At 46.5% G+C, this 21,823-nt stretch overlaps 4 protein-coding genes across 5 annotated transcripts in view; 2 read left to right on the top strand and 2 right to left on the bottom strand.

Moving 5' to 3' along the window:
• The window catches only part of LOC126558232 (protein elav-like), a 381,245-nt gene that overhangs the window by 304,281 nt on the left and 55,141 nt on the right, over positions 1 to 21,823 (top strand). The window lies entirely within an intron of this gene.
• On the bottom strand, positions 1,176 to 15,140 carry LOC126567152 (mucin-17). Its single transcript, XM_050223385.1, has 10 exons — positions 10,742 to 15,140; positions 7,669 to 7,793; positions 7,008 to 7,588; positions 3,950 to 4,458; positions 3,397 to 3,864; positions 3,110 to 3,304; positions 2,548 to 3,025; positions 2,218 to 2,470; positions 1,931 to 2,125; positions 1,176 to 1,567 (listed from the first exon to the last, which is right to left on the bottom strand). Exons 1-10 carry the CDS (start codon positions 15,106 to 15,108, stop codon positions 1,176 to 1,178), a joined length of 7,563 nt encoding a protein of 2,520 aa, XP_050079342.1. The 5' UTR covers positions 15,109 to 15,140.
• On the top strand, positions 17,728 to 18,505 carry LOC126559225 (N-alpha-acetyltransferase 20). Its single transcript, XM_050215351.1, has 4 exons — positions 17,728 to 17,812; positions 17,885 to 18,000; positions 18,074 to 18,203; positions 18,275 to 18,505. The coding sequence occupies exons 1-4, from the start codon at positions 17,760 to 17,762 to the stop codon at positions 18,495 to 18,497; spliced, it is 522 nt and encodes a 173-aa protein (XP_050071308.1). The 5' UTR covers positions 17,728 to 17,759; the 3' UTR covers positions 18,498 to 18,505.
• On the bottom strand, positions 18,615 to 20,874 carry LOC126557238 (protein crooked neck). The gene is made up of 2 exons (XM_050212944.1): positions 20,801 to 20,874; positions 18,615 to 20,741 (listed from the first exon to the last, which is right to left on the bottom strand). Exons 1-2 carry the CDS (start codon positions 20,834 to 20,836, stop codon positions 18,615 to 18,617), a joined length of 2,163 nt encoding a protein of 720 aa, XP_050068901.1. The 5' UTR covers positions 20,837 to 20,874.

Genomic DNA, 21,823 nt, shown 5'->3' on the forward strand with positions numbered 1-21,823 from the left:
CTGTAGCAGTAGCTTAGAACTCTCGTGTGTGTGTGTGTGTGTGTGTGTGTGTGTGTGTGTGTGTGTGTGTGTGTGTGTGTGTGTGTGTGTGTGTATTTACCACTATCGTATGTAACAATCTATCCGCTGGAAGGGAGCCACTGTTTTGTCCAATCCTCACTTTAAACTAAAATAAAACTAACACCTAAACATAACTAACATTCAAGTGCAGCGAACATATATAGAAAATATTCCACAAAACAAGGTGTGTGTTCTAATGGGAATCTATAGTACAATACATCGTGTCCAGCAGCAAACAGCTCAAAATCGGATAATCCTCGTGTGTACGTATTGTATAACCTAGCTTAGCTCATTTTTTACATAAAATAATTATAGTAACGATAATAATACTAAGCACTACTAACCAAATTGTGAACTTAAAAGCAACGGGTGTTTTTATATATACAATATTAGCTCTTTTAACGAAACGGTTATGCTTTCCCTTTTTTGAAACATTCGTATGAGAGCACACTGCCTCTGTTTTCATCATACATAGAGCAAAATGCTTAAACAAATGTATTATTTTGTAGGTAAAACCATAAAGTAATCTTCTTTTCTGTTCTGCTGCCGACATATTCCGAACAGCCTTTGCGTTATATATGCACATAACAAAACACAAGTTGAATTGATCTAATCCAATGTAGAAATTAAAAACAGGGAAAGTGTTGTGTACACAGGCACGGAGATTCTGAGCTGCTTCATATCGAGGTAGGAGATATTGTGCTTTGCATCGTGCATGAGAGGAAAAGGATTCTTAGTAAGCTGGTTTTTGGGTGGTCTTTTGTGAGATGCAAAGCAAAATGCCATTTTTCTCCGTTTGAACATAACTTCACACACACAAACACATACAGGTAAAAAGAAACAGAAAAAACCGACTCTTATTGCCTACTGAAGCTTTTTCATCTCTCTAGGACCACACATTACCTCAACTGTGTGTGCCAGTGTGTTATTGCTTCGTTCGTTTAAATTTTACCCAACGGACGTTTTGGGGGAAGGGTTTGGAACAATCAAAGCATCGACTTTACACGATCTTATTATCTCCAATAGACCGATTTCCTCAATATGTTCGAAGAATTGAATACCTTTTGGGTTTGCTGCATGCTGCTAATCTTACTCCTATTCCCCTCCGTCGATGATTACGTTGATGATTGTGGTTTCATAGAAATCACACCTCCGCTGGCAGGGACACCAACCGCACTGCTACTACCAGTGCTCATTCCGCCCATCGCTCCCAACACTTTTCTCGGTTCGGTGTTGTTATTATTGTTAAGTAATGCTGTGCTTTCAGCAGATGGTACTGATGGGTGCTGTTGTTGCGATTGCTTTCGTTGCCGTACGCAAGGTACACATAGCGTCCGCAGGTGTTCCCGTATGTTTGTCAGCTCGTTCAACCCGTACTCGTGCGTCCATTCGGCTACCATCGCTAGCTGTTGCCGCTGTTGAGCGGAAAGGTGTGGGTTCGGTTGACCTTCCGGCGTTTGTGCACCGCACATTCCGCAAACGGTGCAGATACTGCAATGCCATCGTCCTGCAAAATGTAAAAAAAGATTAGCAAATAAGACAAAAATACAACAAACCGAAAAATGATCGAAATTTTATTGAAAAATACTACAGGTAAAAAAATATAAAAAGTGTAAAAAATATTCTTCTTTATAGAAAATTAAATAACCATTAGAGTAAGAAGCAGATGTGCTTAAAGCGAAGCAAATTGCGGAAAAATCCGACGAACCGAAATTAAAAAGTTTTTTATTTTCATTCATACAGGACGGCCAGGCCATATTACTTGAAATTAAAATGTTTAGTATAGTGCAAATAAAACATTTCGATTAAATATGAATAAGTTCTGGTTAGTGTAAAATGTAATGTAATAAAAACAGAAAATAATGCTTACCTTCGGGTAAATTACGTAGCCCTTTGCAAGCTAAATGGTAACCTCGATCACATTGATCACAGTATACCATTTTGCTATCCATTGCCGAGGGTTTCCGATTGCACTTCATGCACAGTTTGCACTCCGAGCACTGCCACTTGTACAGCTGCACACGATTATACATTACGGACGACATACCAATACAGGACGGGTGTGCTAAGGAAGATAGATAAAGTAAATTAATATGAATTTGACCATTGCTTACGTTAAAATGTATAAATGCACGGCAATCAAGCAATGAACAGTACCTTTCCTTCGGCAACGAGAACAACGTACGAAGCGTTCCGGTTTGTGGTATTTGTTCTTATTCTCCGGACCCATACACACGGCACACATGAACGGTTTTACCGGTGGTCGTTTCACTGGTGGTGTTACAACCGAGTCACCCTGCATCCGCTTGCCTCCACCGGCCGACGGTGGGGTAGCAACGACCGCTGCATTTGCTGACGCGAGAATATTTTTCTTCTTCACCGCATGCGCTATAAGTGGAACATCCGAATCCTACAGAAGGAAATAAGAAAACATCAAAAGATTAATACAAAATCTTGGGGCTGAAACAAATCTTGAGTCATACTTACATCCGAATCGGTTGGTTCTTTACAATCGACAGTTGCCGATGGCACAGGCAAACCAGTACTCGAGGTTCTACTCGACCGTCTCACTGGTGTAACGACTGCAGACGCTGGAGCTGTAGTGACTGGAGTAGCAGGAGTCGGTGCTACACTCATTTCATTATCAGCAACTGTACTCGGACATTCTTTTATTCGTTGCTGCCTTATAACTTTTCTCGCATTACCGCCACCATCACACTCAGTATCGCTAGAAGTGGATTCGCTGCCGGAAGTGTCATCATCATCATCGGTGCTGCTACTTCCACTGCTGGTGTCGCTATCGTCGGAACTGCTGTCGTCACTGTCACTGCTACTATCACTGCTGCTTTCGTCGTCCTCGAGAAGGCGTGCCTCTTCAGCGGCTACCAACCGGCGATAGCGCTCAGACGAAACTATCTCCTGCAGCTCGAACGGATCCAACAGAATCGTGTTGATTGGGTAGCAACTGTGTGGATAGCAAAGTAAAATGGAAAAGCATTATAATACCTTACAAATTAAATTACTTCTCAACAATTTTAATGACACATACGCCAACTCCTCGGGAGTATAAGTGGTGTAGAACTCGCTGAACTGCCCGGGCACAAGGGCCACCGGGTAGTTGGTCGACTGTGCCTTCGGTGCCGTCTCCTGCTGTCCATCGGGGTTTGCTAGCTGCTGTTGCCGTTTCGGTAGCTGCACTACGTACGTTTGTAAATCCATGCAGGCGCGCCTCGATTCTCGTCGTCTTTTGAAAGGAAATGGAAAACCGATAAAAAAAATACATATTTTTATTACGTAATGCAACAAAATGCTACTGAGAAGCTCCCGGAAACTCACTCTTTGTTAAAGCTACAATTCCAGCTAGCGGCCGATGCGATCGCTTTTTCCTTCTGCAGCTGGGCACGATCGACCGGTGCAGCAGCAACCACCGCGCTTATTGCTTCCTGCTGCTGGCGCTGTCGATTGCTCAGCTCACGGAAATGCTTTTCACGCGTATAGCGCGTATATTCTTCATACTTTTCCGGATAATCGGTGCACATGATGTCCAGTATTTCGGAAGCGTATACCGCCGTTAGCCCGAGATCGCACATCTTCTCCGAGGCGAGCCCTTGCTCTAGAATGAAATTACGCTCCTCCATGTCGACCGGGCGTCGCATCAAATCAGGATACTTGCGTTTAAAGCTCTTCACGCCCAAGTATTCCGCAATCTGTTCCTGGATCATGAACGTATCGGCACCACGTGTTCCTGGGCTTGGGGGTGGCCACTCATACTCTGCCAATAGGTCTACTGTGAACTGTGCCCGGCTGGAAGTAGATAGATAAGCAAACGGTAAACCCGTTTAGTGATCAAATATAACCAGAAAGAAAAAAGAAGGTACGTTTCACTTACTGCGAATCAAGCACTTCCATTTTGCCCTTATTTGGCCGTCGACTGCTACTGCTACTGTTACTGGCTGACGTTGTACCGCCCGACAACAATTCTTTCTGTGCATCGGTCCCCGACACGTTCGCCGCCACCGGCACCGCTTTGTCGTCCGAAGATGCTGTCGCATTTGCGGATTGGTTGATAGCATCCTGCGTAACGCTGGTACTACTCAGGTACGAACTTTGGGATTCGTCGTTCTGCTGCAAACATCCGTCACCGGTGCTGAGCAAACGCATCGGTGTAGTAAAAGTGAAATCTCCGCTCATGCGTGTGTCCTCTTCGAACACCTGCAGTCCACCACCACCACCACCGCCGGTACCGGTACCTTCGCCAGCCATTGTTGTCCTCGTGGGTGTTGCACCACTGGTGGTCGGTGTGGTGGCGACTTCCGCGCTGGATGGTGGTGTGTTGGATTTGATCTCATTTTTCGGCGTTTTCAATGCGCGCACGTGCAGCTTTGGTCGGTTGGGATCCTACGAGTAGAATAAAAAAAACCCAGCCATTATTATATTTATTTTACATTTGCATATTATTATTCCCAAGAATTTCAAGACATTTCTTCGTTATTCTCTGCTTTGTCCCGGGTTTGGGGGCTAGTGTGGTTAATGCATCATTAAGTCAAAGACATGGTCAAATTGTATAACAATCTCATATCCAACCCTCATGCGCCTCGTGACACAGCCAAACATGACCTCAAAATCATTGTTTGGTAAGGGTGTTTGGGTGTGTATTTCTTTAAAGAAATGATATAGGGCCATGCTACTCGACGTTGCATGGCCATCATGCATCGACAGATAAGATGGACAAACTTGACATGGAAAACAAAAGGTTACAGCCATTGACTTAAAAAGTCACTGACTTAAAAGGACTTAAAGGCGACAGTGGCACCCGTTTCTAAACCGGAGTTTAAATCCCATCCGGACCGTTTCACCGTAGTGAGGGCTGACTATCCAACTACGGACAATAGATGGCCGGCGGGATCTAGTAGGTCGATAAGCCTTAGAAGAAGAAGAATTATTTAACCGTTAATGTTCATAATCATAAAGGAGCTAAGACTCTCGTAGAAATTAAGGCCCTAGAAATATTGCATAAAAATAAATATCAGCTAGAAATATTGCATAAAAATTTTACAATTTGAACAGATATTTTTGTATACAACAGATTTTTGAATAAATCACCATCGCAGAGTAGAATACTCCCTCATGCTAGTACTGCACACACTCAATGAAAACTATGGCATATTAAGGGAAATGTTTCAATGTATAAGTAATGTATATGCACACTGCTACCACTATATCTTTCTCTTTTTTTTATTACTATGTTGCTTATGCAAACGTTGTGTGGCTGAAATAAGAGACAAAGTATTGCGTTGAAGTTACTTCAATTGCAACTCCATTACTTCCCCCTCTTCCCATCATATCACCTGGTCCGAGCTTCTTTACTTGACACACTAACGCATAGGAATGTATTTCCGAGATTCAAACACCACTGTATTGCATACGTACAGTGATGTGTGTGTGAGTGGATGGAAAAACTTTAATGAATCACAGTGCATTATGTGTTGCATTTTGGATTGCAACGACAGTGTAATGCATGTTAGCCACATATGGAGGGCGCCATACACACTTGCTCTTGAAGGTCTACCACGTTCAACCACATACATATCGGTGTGGTTGAGGTTAATTTTGAGGTTTTCCTGTCCGGCTACTCCTCAGGCTACTGGCGAAAAGTACACAAATATTTGTATTAAACAACAAAAAATGCCATTCAGTCTATGAACTAGTACAATCGCTAGTCAAAATGCAGCACCTGCCTGTCCTCTACAACATTCAATGTTTATGACCTGTCGGTGGTGATTGTTGCGCAAATGGAAACAACCTTCTCCATACACATGGGCGGAGAGAGAGAAACCTGTAATTTGATGGATTCCGAATGCCGTGCACATTTTCTCTATACAATGGGAGTTCACCTGGTGTACGCACGCCATCTGACAACAATCGTACTTATGTGTACAAACAGTTATGTGTGCTACAACATTTTTTAGACACACATAAGACTGCCCGTAGTCGTGGGTATCGATCGATAAGACGGAACCGATATCAATCAATTTCAGTAACAGTATATAACAGTATTTCGAGGAAAAAATAATCATGTCTTCGATGAGCAAAAGTCATTCCTTCGACGCGCTGATAAATATATTAAATAACACCGCACCGCAAAGATCAGAAGACAAGCCTCTCAATATCTATTTTCAAGCTGGAAAGTCCCTTTCGGCATAATGCGCACACCCGGGACGCTCTTTCTCTCTTTCGCACACGCTATACTATCTAGGTTATTGCACCCCATCGGACTAACACTAACGCATCAAAAGAAAATATGCAATCACCTCCTGCCGAGAAGTTGGAGTTCCCTTTTCCCCCTATGTGATGCTATTTCTGGGTGTTTAACATACACACTTGGGAATCACGCTTTCTAAACAAGATTCTTTTGCTTAGACGCCGACAGAGAACAAAATGCGTATTCCATATCCCATAAGAGCTTGCTGATCAAAAAACAAAACAGTTACAGAGAGAAAGAGTAAGTATTTCAAGCGGTCAAAGGAAGCGCAAATGTGTTCTACTACACCCCGTACGGCATCATCACCATTGCTGGCGCGCGCTGGGGTTGTCGAAAAACCGAGCATATTCCGAGGACATAATCGCGCGACTACAGACATCGCGTGTGTGTCGTCGGGCAGGCAAATCGACGGAATCCCCCGATCGAGATAGGTGTCGGCACAGTTTAGTTCTCGTTTTTCGAGCGAAGATCCACCGATGCTCTACGGACCACGGGCACGATGTGGGTTTTGCTTTCGTTCGTTTTGCTTTCGTGTGCCGGCTACCAGGCAATCATAAATTCCCGTAGGAAACCAGTGCCACAAAATCTACGTTGTAAAAAATGGCAACTCGAGCTTGAAGAAGTTTGCACAACACTTACGGCTGTTAATCTAAACGAGTACGATTGACAAAAAACCGGGACTTACCAATCCACCTGCCAATGGTGTCATGAAGATGGCATTTTTGATGTCAGAAGGATCTCCTGCAGCACCCGCTGGGCTCGATTCCGTCAGTATTGGCGATTCCATATTAAGCCCCTTTCGACCCCGGGCTGCTTTGGTACTGCCCCGTGCACCCTTCCGCCTGCTACTCGCTGTTTGCGTTCCGGTGCCTCTCGATCCTCGCCCTCGGCCTCTAGCTTTCGGTGTCATGTCCAGTGCGTTTTGAGAGTGCTGTGGTGGCATTTGCTGCAGAAGCTGTTGCTGTTGCTGTAATGCATCGAGCAGCTGCTTTGTGGCCGCTTCTTGAGCTGCAGTCAGATCCGCAAATGATCCCATAATGTCGGACGATGGTGTACTTCCGGCAGCTATTAGTGCAGCCATTGCTGCCTTTGCCGCGCCACGGCCGCCTCTAGGTGTGCGAGGCCCTCGAGAACCGGGGCCCCGTCTTCCGCCACGCGTACGAGCGCCAGCTCCACCACGCGGTGTTTGGATGTGGTTGTAGAGCAGTTGAAAGCCTTGCGTAGGATCTGTGGAGGCTGCTGCTGGATCGATATTGTTCGGAGTGTCTAAAGAAAACGAATAGGAACAATAGAACAAAAAAGCGATGAGTCATAATGCCTCAATATCTCAATAAAACAGGTCTTACCGATAAATAGTGGATCTACAGTTCCGTCCGCTATTGGGGTACCAGATTCAGTTCCATCAAATACACTGCCCGATTCTATCAGGTTCATCTTACCTCTGCCCCTGCCACGTCCACGGCCTCTCGTTCTGTGTGAGCAAAAAATAATTAAAAACAAAAATGTAATACACCGGCCTTTGAACTAAATGTCATTTGCGCCAAAGGGAAATGATAGTAGCGACGCGATTTATCGTAATTTATTGCTTCCAATTAAAAAAAAACCCCTTTGAATGAGGCACGGCACAGCACATCGCTACATACAATGCGCATTCCTTACTTCCCACAGCATCCTTTACCGTTTTTTTACTGTAACTTCCGTTGGCCGTTCCGCGCACGACGCTACAGGTGGATCGAGAGCAAAGCAGGGAGTCCAGTTAGCATGGAAAACGGGATTCAAGGCGCTCGAAACATAACAGCAGTAACAAACAAAAAAAACCCACCAACCCCACAGCACAGTAGCCACCCAACCACGCCAAGGACACCCTACCGATGGGAGTACGCTCGTCAGCTGATGCGTCGGAAACGACTGGGGGGCGCACACACTCTCGCTCTCGCTATTTTTCTCTCACTTTTTGTTTCTGACGCATACGAAAAAAAGGCGATGTTGACAAAATTCAGCAACAGAGCAGGCTTTGGTCGAACGACGGTGGCCGGTCAAAGTAGACCGGCAAACATGTATACAGCGACCGAAGCACAAATCTGGACCAGCTGGAAATGATCTTTTTGGTTAATTTTTCAAGGTGTAGAGAAATGGACGGTCATGATTTTTTGCTGACATCTATTTATAAATGTTTCTAAAAAATGCTATTGAGTGAAATGAACTAAAATTTTGCAGAAGCTATTTTCGTCAGTAAAGTATCATCCCAGTATTTTCGACCGAATCCTGTTCATTAGGATAATCATATTTCTCATCATTACTGTATTAAAAAAAGAGAATATGGTAAAAAAAGCAAGTCAAATTCATTTATCTTATGCTCCATAGAGTGGACATTTTCTAACAAAAAAAAAGCTTGACCAGTTCAATAAAAAATTGATGATAAAGTTACTAGGAGTACAAAAAAGCTTTATACAAGGACATCGTCTGCCATGAGAGCATGGCTTATCGCATACATCGATCCAAATTCAAAATTATCAATGGCAGTGCACACAAATTTTCACCAAATACATCTCGCTAACGAAAGAGCGAACTAGAAGAGGAAACGATTGCATTAGCAGATATGACCCTCCTACCCCCACACACAAAACAAAAAACGCCGCCGGAAGGAGAGCGTGTGGCTGCAGATCAAGAACGCAGAGAGAAAACCAACAGTCCGAGAGCTAACTATCGTGCAATGATGTGAGAGAGAGAAAGGGCGGCCGTATACACAACTTCGAACGCATGCATGTGATACAGCGTAGCAGGCCGGGACGCATACACCGGCTGGCTGACTGACTGACTAGCCAGCGTGCGGTTGGTGGTAACCGTCTGCGTAGTGGTGGTTAGATGGGGTGTGCTGCGGTGGCTGCCTAAACTCTGACGCGGCAAGGTGAAAATTTGTTATGAAAGGAAGCATCAAAACGGAATCGAAAAAAAAACACCACCCCGGAGAGGAGATTCAAAATAGGCGGGCGCGCGCGCATCGCACCATCAGCAGCAGCAGCATTTCAGACTAGACGCACACTGCAGACTATGAGGCCGGAGGTGAGCGGAGTGGTTGGGACGGATTAGGGGAGAAGGATTGTCGAGATCGGTTGTTACTGGGGAGGTCAAGGAAGCGTGTGATGTGTGTTTTGTACGTGTGGTAGGAGTTGTGTGTTTTGGTAGTCAGGCGGTGCTGATAGAAAGACGCGCGACATTATGTGCAGATTAGTGTCAGAGTTTCACAGATTAAATGCACCGGAGCAGTTCAGGTGAAGGACGATTTCGCGATGCATTTGGTGTGATTAATGGATCTATCTGTGTTAATCTGGAGCCAATCTTTCACAAGCATAAAACTGATTTTTTGTAACATAATTATTTCCTTGTCTGGCTTATGGCTTGGCTTATTTGATAAGTGGAAAATACATTTGAAATATATTTTTAGGGAATTAATCAATTTAAATCTAAAGGAACGATGCAGAAGTTTGAGAAATTGCTTTCCGTACTCAATGTATAACCCAAACTCTGTAAGAAATTAGACGTAGGCTCTAATTTCTCGTGAGGCTGGAAGAGCGTCATGAGGAGCTTCAGAAACTTCTTAAACTTTGGAGACGATTTTACGTCAACATTAAAATAACAATCGAACATATAATTTTCTTAGCAGGGATAATAATTTAACAGGACACCGTTCCTTCTAAGGCGTTGCTATCTGAAGAAATATGAGCAGCTTCCGATGGACCTTTTGCATAATAATGCCCATTTTCTATATGCTGTCCACATGGCTTGACCCCTGCTCCTGCAGTCCAAGGAGTGAACAGATAAAACTGCCTGATACTGATACTGAGCCTCTGACGGTGATAGAGCCCGAGTCGGAAGCAGAGTATCAGTTGTCGGTGACGTTCTCGAGGTGGTAGAGGAGTTCTGCTACCTTGGTACGATCGTAACTTCGGACAATCAGAAGGCGCATTGTCAGAAGACACCATCAACACACGAAATGTACAATATATGATCTAGTCCTCTATAGGTACGACTCCTGGACTATACTGAAGGCGCTCTATATTTGGCGGTGTATGCAAGCAGGGTGTGTAACTGATTTCCCTGATCATATTCTTGCTTGGACCTTGCAGAAAGAAACCTACACCCAATTTCCCGCTCTATCTTTTCTTCGGAACCCAGCGTAAACCCAGAATGGCAAACAATTTGCATCACGATTTCCATCAAAAAGTAGCTATAGACTTGAGAACTTTCCATCCAACTTTTTCTTACTTGGACTTTTATCAATTAATCAACCGATCAACCGAATATCCGATAAGCTTCCGCCATAATTCCTTACGAACATATGATAATTGCTTATCTATGAGCTTCGCGGATATGTGTTTTAGTTTAAAAAAAACCCGAATCTTTCGTTGTATGACTCACCTTGGCGTGCGTGCTGGCGTTCTCGGCAATGGCATAATTCCTTCGATGAGCGATTGACTTCCGAGACCAAGCCCCCTACTATCTTCCGCTCGTAACATTGCAGAGCTATCGGCATCTCCTCCGCCCATCGTTATTGCTATCGCTGCCAGCATATTGCTATCACTGGAACCTGCTTCCAGGCCTCCGATGCTTCCGTCCACTGAATTACTATTTCCACCACCATTTGTTTCCGTACTTAAATCGATTGATTGTTTCTTGGGCCGGCCCCGAGGTCTCTTGGAGGGAGTCGCACCAAACTCACCGTCCGTTCTCACTTCATCAACACCTGAATCCCGGTCCTGGTGTTTGTTAGCGAGCACCTCTTTCAATAGCTGTCCAGCGGCACGCCTCGTACTCATGCGTACACCGGCAGTCGGCATCCGGCCGCTCGAGACGGGTGTTCCGGCTGCCGCAGAGGTCGGAACTGTCACTGAACTGCTTACAGAGCTAGCAACACTACCAATCGAACTATTGCTTGCGGTGCCATTTTTCTCCACCTCACCACCACCGGACATGGGCAAACCGTAGAAGTTGCTGCCAGTAATCGACGATGACGACGACGGCGGAGCTGATGGTTTCGATCCTGCACGCAGAAGACTCTCAAGCGTTAGGCGTTCGCGTACGTTCGCAGTTGGTACTGGTGGTTCGTCAACGATCATGCAGTCAGAACTGGACCCTTCTTCACGATCGTCTTGCGCGAGCAATCCGAGCAACTGGGATACTGCCGCGTTGGTGTCCATTTGGTGTTGTTTAGCCACCGTCGATCCCGCAGCACCACGAACGCTTCCTCTCCGTGGTTGCCGAGAACCAGCGCCACGTGGTGTCGCACGAGTACGTCTCTGTTTGCCTGGTACGGTTGACGTTGTTGCACTATCGACTAGTGACGGGAAAGTACGATTCCCCATCACATCACGATTGACATCACGCGTCGGCGTATCGGTGACTGTAGCAGGTAACCGCAACAAGGATGCAGACGTTGGATCTTTTTCTCTTCCAATCGTTTCGTTCTCCGATTTACTATCGTCGTCTATCACAATTACATCGCTGACTTTGTTCGGGGTTCCTGCCTGCAGTTGCAACTGGTACTGGTGGTGCTGGGTCTGCAGCATCGATTGACGCATTAGCCCTTGGTGATGATCCAGTACGCCCTGCATTTGCTGCGACAGCTGTTGTTGTTGTTGGGACTGTGAGTGATCGAGCTTGCTTCGTTTTATCTCGTGCGATCCCACCAATTCACCCTGATCACCACCGCCAGCAGACGATGGTGACGCAGGGTCCGATCCGGCCGACGAAGATGTGGCCGATGCCGATACCGAAGTTGACGAAGCACATGATACCGACGATGAGCCGGATGATGATGAAGGGATGGTTGAGGCACACAATGCATTCGTGGCGGGTCGTTTCAGTTCGTTCGCAAGTATTGAAACGCCGGACGGTGGAGGCACAACGCCCAGTAACTGTCCGCCATCTGCACCCGCACCAGCGCCCTCAAACTGCTCTCCACTGGTGGTCGTTGTAGACGAGGATCCTTTGTTGATCTTCAGTATGATTCGCGGTGAATCCATCCCGTCCATTGAACCGCTTCCTGCCGTGCTATTCGTTGGTGAGTGGTGACTGGCATTATTAGTAACAATCGAGGATAAGCTCGTATTCAGCATTAAGTGTCGATCTAAAGCATTCCCAGCGACAAGTGCTTCCTCTAGGGGTTTCGGTATGGGTTTCAGTGTAACCTTGGGCGTGGAAAGGATCTCCGTTTCCTGGCTTCCGGGGTTGGCTAACGTTTTAATAGTTACCTTCGGTATAACGATCGGTTTGCGCGATTCCTCACAAGAAGTTGGTGTCGAATCACCATCGTCCGAGGAGACAACTACCGTGTGGCTTTCCTGGGCAAGCTTTTCCGCTAAGCCATCTAGTTCCGCTTCTTTGCGATCAGTGCTCAGTGCTGCAGCAGCAGGAGGAGGAGGCAGGATCGGTTTAATGTTAAGCCTGGTGACAATCGTACCCAATGCCGATGAACCTGAAATTCCACCCGCTAACGCGGAAGTGGCGGATTCCGCTCCTACCAGGCTGCTTTCGTGCAGTTGCTGCTGCTGCCCAGCTGCCGATGGTGGTACTTTGATTGTCATTCTCAACGGTGTCGGAGGCGAAATTGTGGCCTGTACTGCAACCGAAGAAGAAGAAGCCAGTGCAGATGATATCGAGGACGATGAAATTGGCGATGATTCGAGGGAATTAATACTGATCTCGCTGGAGCTGTTGCTGTCCTCCGTGGGTTGCTTTGTCGGTGGCAGAATCGGTTTAATCGTGAGTTTCGGCACAGTGGGCGTCAACACGTTCGGGGATGGGTTGATGCCATCGGTAGAACCATCCTGGCCACTCTTTGCTGCCTCCTTTAGCGGTATAGGCTTGATCGTAAGCTTTGGTATCGAACTGGAGCTTATGTTCGAATGTTGATCACTTGGAGAGGCCGGTTGCTGTTGTTGCTGGAGCTGTTGCTGCAACAGCTGTGAAACACCCGGCACACTACCACCCATCATTTGCTGCGGTAAATGTTCACCGGAACTTCCGCCACACGCGACCAGCGATGGTAATAGTTTTGGAGAGAAGCTATTGCTCGTTGAGGACACCATGGACACGTCGCTCGTTTCTGCGATCGTTCCCAGACCAGTTGTTTTGATCGTTAGCTTTGGCAGCTTGGGTTCCGGAAGTGGTTTTATCGTAAGCTTCACGCCCTCCGAGCTTGTCAGCACAGGAGATGAACCCGTGGACGTGGTGGTGCTACAGTTGCCACTCGCTGATGATGAATTAATTACTCCTGCAGACGTTCCAACTCCGTCCTGTTGGATCGTTTTTATGTGCAGTTTGGGAATAGGGGGACCGGCCAACCCCGGACCGCCACTCCCGCCGTCGGTAACTTCCGGCGCATCTTTTACACGCAAACTGTTGTGATGATGGTAATGATGCACCGGATGATGGTTATCCATTTTTATAGTAAGCTTAGGAACCAGAGGCGTTGGCGAGCCCGTCGATCCACTGCTTTCCTCCCGACCACCAACCCCGACGCCATCTAGCAGCAGCATGGCGCCTGATGGAAGACCACCATCGTTAGAGTAAACCTGTGATTCTGACTGGCTCTGGGCGTAATGATGCTGTTGCTGCTGATGATTGTGGTTATTCACGCCACGAATTGTTAGCTTAGGCACAATGTGAGGTTCCACTGCTCCATCCCGACCGTGGCTGGTGGTGTCCAACGAAGACACGGAACCTTTGATCAGTAACTTAGGAATAATATGCATTTGCTGCTCAACCGAAGGTACCGGGACGCCTGCAGCAGACGAGCCAGTTTCGCAGACGGATGCCGTGTCGTTGGCCGGATTGATGATCGGCTTTATGGTAAGCTTTGGAATGCTGCTGTACGATGGTAAGGTCGAACCGACACAATTATTCGTGTGATGCTCAGCAGTAGAAGACGTTGACGATCCTGCCGCACCGACCGCCATCAACGAATTGTCTACCGTTTGCGGTGGTTTTGGAGGCTTTATCGTTATCTTCGGCGAACCGGGCACATCACGGATCGTGGGTGACAGCTGTTGAAAACTGTCCGGCGCCGAGCTTGCACCAGGGGTAAGCTTTATGACCGTTCGAAGCGGTTCCCGATCACGTGTTAGATTTATTTTCAACGGTTCCACTTTACGCTCGTTGGACGGCACTACCACTACGCAATCGTTATCATCCTCGCCTGATTCGACCTCACCGAGTGGCCCTCCTGCAGTCGGTACTGACCGATGGTGAGATTCCTGAGGATCGCGCATGACGCTACTACTGCTGGTGCTACGACCGAGGTTGGGAATTTGCTCGATACTTCCGATGCACTGTACCGGCACGGTCGTTGAAGGGTGCAGCGGCAGCTCGTCTGGTACGGGTACGCCGTTACCACCATCCGTTAATGCGTTCGAATTGAAATGTTCGACATATTTCATCGATTCACGGCTCGATCCTGCATTAAGAACTGCTTGCAGGGGTTTCGTTCCCGATAGCGTTGCGTTTGCTTGGTTCTGATGATTGATATTCGCGTGCTGTTGAAAAGAACCATCCATTACAATTGCGTTAGCATTATGCACAACATTTGTCCCATCGTATGATCGTACCAGCGTTATCCGTTCACCATTGGGATTCGTTTCCTGTTCCAGCTGCTGACGGTTGTTATACAAATGTACGGGTTGCTTTACTAATGGGGAATCCTCGTCTATGATCGTTGCTACTTGTTGCTTCTGTTGCTGAATCCGTCGTTCATCAATTTCTGCCAGATCGCGTTCGCCACTGTTCATCTTATTCTGCAAGCGACGAGCGTGTTAAATACTTCCGCCTGTAGCCTGCCTGCCCGATGTAGTGCAACTGGTCGAACTGAAGATATTTGTCCTTCGCGTTGGAAGCTGCACTCGATTATCGTCTATGGTCGAAATAAGTCTTGGTATACACTTTTCCATTGCTCTTGTGTTGTATTGCCAAGTGCCGCTCCATCGACAGATCTGTATGCTAATTGTCTTTGCGGCGGACTTGCATGTCGTACATGCTTTAAACAAAACGAATCACTTGCACAAACTTACACAAAACGAAACTAATTAAAAGCTAGGCGCTGCATAATGATGCTGCTACATTCCTTCTTAGGCACTTTAAACTATTTTTCAATAAAGGAAACAAGGATCCGCTGTAAATATTCTTCCGAAATCAACCAAATATCGCAGCACGTCACGCGTTCGTTTGCGAGCGAAGCTTTCACGCTTTCTTCTTTTTGTTTCGTTTTTCTTTACACTTTTCACTTAAAACATGCAACACCATCGCACACACAGAACAATCCTTCACCGGGTAGGGGAGGAGGGATCTATCATTCCCTTTGTTAATTTTTTCGACAAAAATTGCACATTGAAGGTTTCTGCTTCCGCTGGCAGAAACACACACACAATCTGCTCCCCGCACCACCATTCAGCATTATCCGGCACGGTGCTTTACACCCCTTTGCGTATGTGTATGTGGGGAGGTCATCACTGTAAATGGAAAAATGGGAAATTATTAGATAGATCTTTCTTCGGAACCGCCACCCAATTTCATTGCACCCGGATAACCCCCTCCCCCCCTCCCTACGACCCAAACCACTTTACGCTTTGTCTATGTAACCCGCACACCGCCTGATTCGTTTTCTTGGATAAAAAAGAAGACACAGTGATAGAAGAAAGGAAAAAACACATCGTTCCACCTGAAGCAGTACAACGCGCTATAGACACGCACACACACACGCACGCTCACCCATACACACACGCTGCACAATTGATCAGCAAATAACGCACTCCTAATATTATATTGATTAATGTTTCGCTGGCGCTGTTCCGTACGCTTTTTTGCTTCTGCTTGCTATGCGCCGCAGCCTCCTCTCTACGAGCCTAGCGCCACCGTGGTGCAGCCTGGCTGGAGTCGTTGTACATGAATCGGACGAAGACCGCAACCCCACAGCTGCTGTGCTTGTTGGCTGGGGTAAGCTGCTGGTGCTTGCTTGCGTATGTCGACGACCATTTTCTTTCTGCGGTTCAACTCTCAACACACCGACAAAAAACCAACCAACACTGTGTCAGCGCGACATGACGTTTGCTGCTACGTAGTTGAATACTTCACTTCTCAGCATATTCAGAACAATCACCTCGCAGCATGGGCATTGCAGGAGAAAATAGGACCCTTTTTCTTGCCCTTTTGCGACCGCACAGCAACAAAATAAGGCAAACGAGCAGTTACGTATGCCTGAACAATGCACTAATGCTTTCAAACACGCTAACAAACGCTGTAAAACACGCGCGAATAGAGCGTACGATGGATGGGATACTCGGAATAGGCTTCCCACTGCTACATATGCTCAGTAAAGCTTGCAAACACTGGAGATTCGGGCAGTAAGCGTGGACATCAATTTACCGTCCCGATTATACAAAAGATTCATCGAAAAGGCGATCTGGGCTGTACGAAAAGAAGGTCGTCAGTATGAATGAATTTCAAAGCTGCCCTCGATAATTTCCTAAAGCATACACACATATACGCTCGCACACATTGTCGTTAGGGCGCGATACTATGCACGGACACAAGCACAACGACACGATGACCGCGGTCTGCTTTCGGAATGGACCTACACAATGGGCCGAACACCTGAGGACGTGAAAATTGTAAACACTTCTTGTTTGTAACATCAATCTTGCACCACACAATAAAAACACCTTTCTTGTGGTCTTTTACTCCGTTTGCCAGCACGATTGTTTGCGCGCTTAGTTCGAGTACAACTCTTCTTCTTCTTACTCCAAGTGTCTTTACGACTTGCGTATAAATCATCCAACGGGTGCTTCGGAGCATTTGACTTTGCCTCGGGATTTTACCGATCAGAAAACACTTACCACAGCCTATTGGCTGCTATGGAAGTGTTCTAAATTACAATTTAACTACGATTAAACTATTCCTGCACCGTAATAAATGTATTTATTTTCCGAAACATCCTACCGTGCTATGAAAATATTAATTATGACGTTTACGCTATCTGCAATCGGTGCATTTATGAAGCACTGTTGGATTCTTCGTTTTTTTTTAAATGATTTTCTGATCTTCGACGTTTTGTTTAGAAGAATTCATGTTGAATTGCTTCAACAACAACAACAACATTAATAAAAAACTTGCTGAAAAACGAACCTTCTATAACTTTTTATCTTTAATTCCCTTTGCGCAATAGCAAATTAGATTTAAATGTGATCTAAAACGTTCGACCGAACGTCTACCACAGTGAAGCGAGTTTAGATCAGTTTCGCTGACAGATGGAAATGTTTGCCATAACCAAATGTGCAACAAAAAGGAAGAGAATCGCTTCTCTCTGCCGGCTGGTGGTATCCTATTTAAATTAGCTAATTTCTACCCAATAAAAGTTACAATTTAAATACTCCTAAATATCTACAACATGACTACCTTGAGGCCCTTCACCTGCAACGATATGTTCCGCTTCAACAAAGTGTAAGTGCAATACCCCGTAAACGTAAATTCCAACAGTATCATCAGTACTGTTCGTTTCTCTTCATCCTGCAGGAATCTGGACCCGTTGACCGAAACCTATTGCCTTTCGTTCTACATGCAGTACCTCGCACATTGGCCCGAATACTTTCAGGTGGCCGAATCCCCGAACGGAGAGATTATGGGCTACAGTAATGTATAGCTTCGAGCGATTCCGTGGCACAATATTGCTTATTCCCTTACCCATTTGTTTTGAATTCGCAGTTATGGGCAAAGCGGAAGGTCAAGGCGAAAGCTGGCACGGTCACGTAACGGCCCTAACGGTGTCACCCGACTTTCGACGACTCGGGTTAGCGGCAACCTTGATGAGTTTCCTTGAGGACGTTAGTGAAAAGTAAGTTGACGGTAACTTTCGTTCGAACGCTTTTCAACCTCCAATGACTGGGTTTTATTTTGTTTTTGTAGAAAACGGTGCTATTTTGTAGATCTGTTTGTCCGCGTTAGCAATAAGGTAGCGATCGATATGTACACCAAGCTAGGATACATCGTTTACCGGACGGTGCTCGAGTATTATGTCGGCGATCCGGATGAGGATGCGTACGACATGCGAAAAGCATGTTCGAGAGATGTGCATAAAAAATCCGTCATACCGCTAGAGCATCCGGTTCGACCAGAAGAGGTAGACTGATAAACCGTTTCGTGAGGTTTGAAAAGAAAAATACAGAAAATTGCACCCGCCTTTTCGTTAATTTCCGGTGCATTAAACCAGATAGCTGAAATGAGCTTTTATTCCTTCCGGGGCAAATTATTCATCAGCTTTATCCGCTTGGTCCGATTCTCCTTCCTCTTCGCCAACGTTCATCTGTTCCTCGTCCTGTTCTTGCTGCTGCTGGCCCTCGCTAGGGTCTTCATCTTGCAATACGTTCCGATCGCTCTCCATTGCGGCTACTACCGGCGGAACATCCGTGTCCTGTTTGCGTTTCCAGTTTTTAGCTGCTGCTAGCAACTTCAGATTCGGCCGAGCCATTTCATCCTCGGGGAAGATGAAATCGAACACTTCCTCCCAACCTTCCTCCACACCCGACTCCGACACAATCTTCTGCCGCTTCTTCACCTTCCGTGGCATCTTTTCCAGCACCTTCTTCAGGCTCGCTTCATCACCCTGATCGCGCTCGAAGTCACGCCATGCCTCCAGCACCAGCACACGCGATTCTTTCTCGGCCAAACCCTTCAAACATTCGTTGGCTCGCTCGTATATGCGCCGGGCCAGTGGTACGTTCAGTCCTTCCTCTTCGTTTTCAGCGCTTATTTCAAACTTGGCGTACGAAATCCAAACCTTCACGTGCACCGTACGTTCGAGCAACCGTTCGTAAAGTTGGCGTGCCAATTCGAACTCGCCCTGCTGTACCTCAAAATCGATGTAACTCTTCCACAGCAATTCGGGCATATCGAGGCGCGGTTGCTGTATGGCCAGCTCGTAAATTGCCCGTGCCCGATCCGTGTCACCGAGCAACGATTCCAGTTCGGCAAACTTCATCCAGGTGGTACAGTTTTCGGGACCGAATTCGAGAAACTTTTCGTACAAAATACGGCACCGGTCAAACTCGCGCAGCTGTATCTCTAGATCGATGTAGCCGCGGAACAGCTTATCCCGCGGGCAGCGCCCAATCGCCATGCCAAGCGTTTTGCGAGCAGTTTGAAGATTTTTGCAACGGATTTCAAACTGAGCATACAGCAGCCAAATCTTGCTGAACGTAAACAGTTTGTGGGGGATCAGCTCAAGACAGGTGCGATAGATTTGTCTGGTCCGTTCGAGATCTTCCGTCTCCAGCTCCTCGTACAGCGCGTAATTGATCCACAAGTAAATGTATCGACGCCAGAGGTTCTTGTCCTTTGCCGGTGGAACGTTCGCAATCGATCGTTCATACGTTTCGCGTATCAATTCGGGATCGTTTTCGTTCTCGACCAGTCGGAGATAATCGAACCACGCATCGTAGTTGGTTGGATTGTCGTTCACTTCCTGCTCGTACTGGAACTTGCGCTTTGAAACAATCACATCCTCTATTCCCGACCGATCACCATACTTTTTCTCGTGAATCGTGTACGCTTTGTAAAGGTCTGTGGTGCGATCCTTCGGCAAATGGTCCAGGGCGTACTTGTAGATGACCCGAACACGGTCATGCTCCTTTTGTCCCTCCTCAAACCGGGCAAACGCAATAAACAATCGTTCGTCAGCGTGATCGTCTCCGAAAAACTCAATCGCACGTTCGTAAACGGTCCGCGCTCCATTGATGAACCCGTGCGCTTCCTCGAACCGTGCGTACTTGATCCAGTTCTTCACTTCCGGATGTACCATCACGAACCGTTCGTAGATCGACCGTGCCCGGTCGATCTCTTTGTAGCGCAGCTCGAAGTTGATGTACGTCTGCCAGGCCTGCTCTTCTGGCTGCCATTCCATCCAGCGCTCAAACACCTGCCGTGCACCGGCCACATTCTCCAACATTTCCTCCATGTACGTGTACTTGTACCAGAACTGATTGACGCGCGGCATTATCGTGACCGCACGGTCCCACAAATTGCGGGCATGGTTCACCTGCCGGTGTTTCATCTCCATCTCGGCGTACTTCAGCCATATCGTAATATTCCGATGCTCGTTATCAATCGCACGCTCCCAGATCGAGCGGGCGCGCTGGATTTCTTTCTGCGATTCTTCCCACTGAGCGTACTTGATCCAGTTGCTCACGACCATCCGGTTCTTGCGAAGGTTGTCCTCGAACGTTTTGCGCTTACGCTGCTGGTAGTCGGCCAGTTCGGCTGCATCGGAAATTTTTTGTTTCGGCGGTGGTGGCAAAATCTCCAGATCACGCTCCTTCGCTTCGCGGAGCAGCTGTTCCGCGGTGATCTGCACCTCCGCCGGTGCTTTGTTTTTTACCTACGAAAGGAAGAAGGTTTTGTAAGAATTTCATATGATACGCCAGGAGCAGTACATACCTTTGCCACTTTTGGCATTTTCTGTGGTTTTTCCATGATTTTGGAATGATTTTTCACGCTATTTAGAAGGGAAAAATTGGCGTCGTTTCGTACTGGACTCCTTGGGAGGAAAACCAAAACAAATTGAACTGTCAAACGGTTTACAGTGCTGGACAAACTTCAGGTTGCGCTTGATTGTTTTCAGCAGCAAATTGAAGCGGGTTAGGCGTTGGTCCTGATATATGGTTGTTGTCGAGGGAATATATTTTTTTAATAATTATTTTTGAATACGAACTCTAAGTTTAAGTATATGTAAGTGTCACGTTCGCTTCGATGCTTTATCGAAATGTTCGTTTCGATGCTTTATTCACTAAAATTTTTGTTAAACATTTAAACTACATTCATTTCATTCCAGGCAATCAATGTAGTTGATTGCGCGTGGGTCGTTCGGTGTCATTCTCGTAGCTTTATTAGCCAACCACGTCAAAAACCTTTTTCGCATTTGCTGCTCGATACTTGAATTTGTCATTTTGGACAGACTTCATGTGGAAATTATTGCGCAGATCTCTTTCAGATTCGGTAGAAGTTTCACCATTGCCTTCCCTACTGATGTCGGTCTCGCACTCCAGTAGAACTTCCCCGTACCTTCGGAAGAATCGTCGTTGGTTGAACTTTGATCAAACTAGTGAGCCCCGCCGTTCCAACGAAGGAACTAGTCCTGGTCGACCCAGGAAGATCTGACGACGTCGCAAGCAACTGCGCAAGAGTCCGGAAACGGTGATCGGCCCTCCAACGGCGGTTGCTTACATCTAAATGGATTTCTTCCCGACAGCAAACACCATTGCTCAGAGACGTATGCGTGTGGACCTCACTTCTTCAAAGCCATTGACAAAGCAATAATCTATCTCTATATTATTCGTATTTCAATCATCAGGATCCCTGGTAGTGTTGGAACCTGCAGTAGATAAACCCTGTACATTCTGCCAGGTTGAAGAGAAAATAGGCAATGCCATCATTCTGGTGGAGAGCTTTGGTGCTAGTAAG

The sequence above is a fragment of the Anopheles maculipalpis genome, chromosome 2RL (genome assembly GCF_943734695.1).
Source record: "Anopheles maculipalpis chromosome 2RL, idAnoMacuDA_375_x, whole genome shotgun sequence".
Taxonomy (NCBI): Eukaryota; Metazoa; Arthropoda; class Insecta; order Diptera; family Culicidae; genus Anopheles; species Anopheles maculipalpis.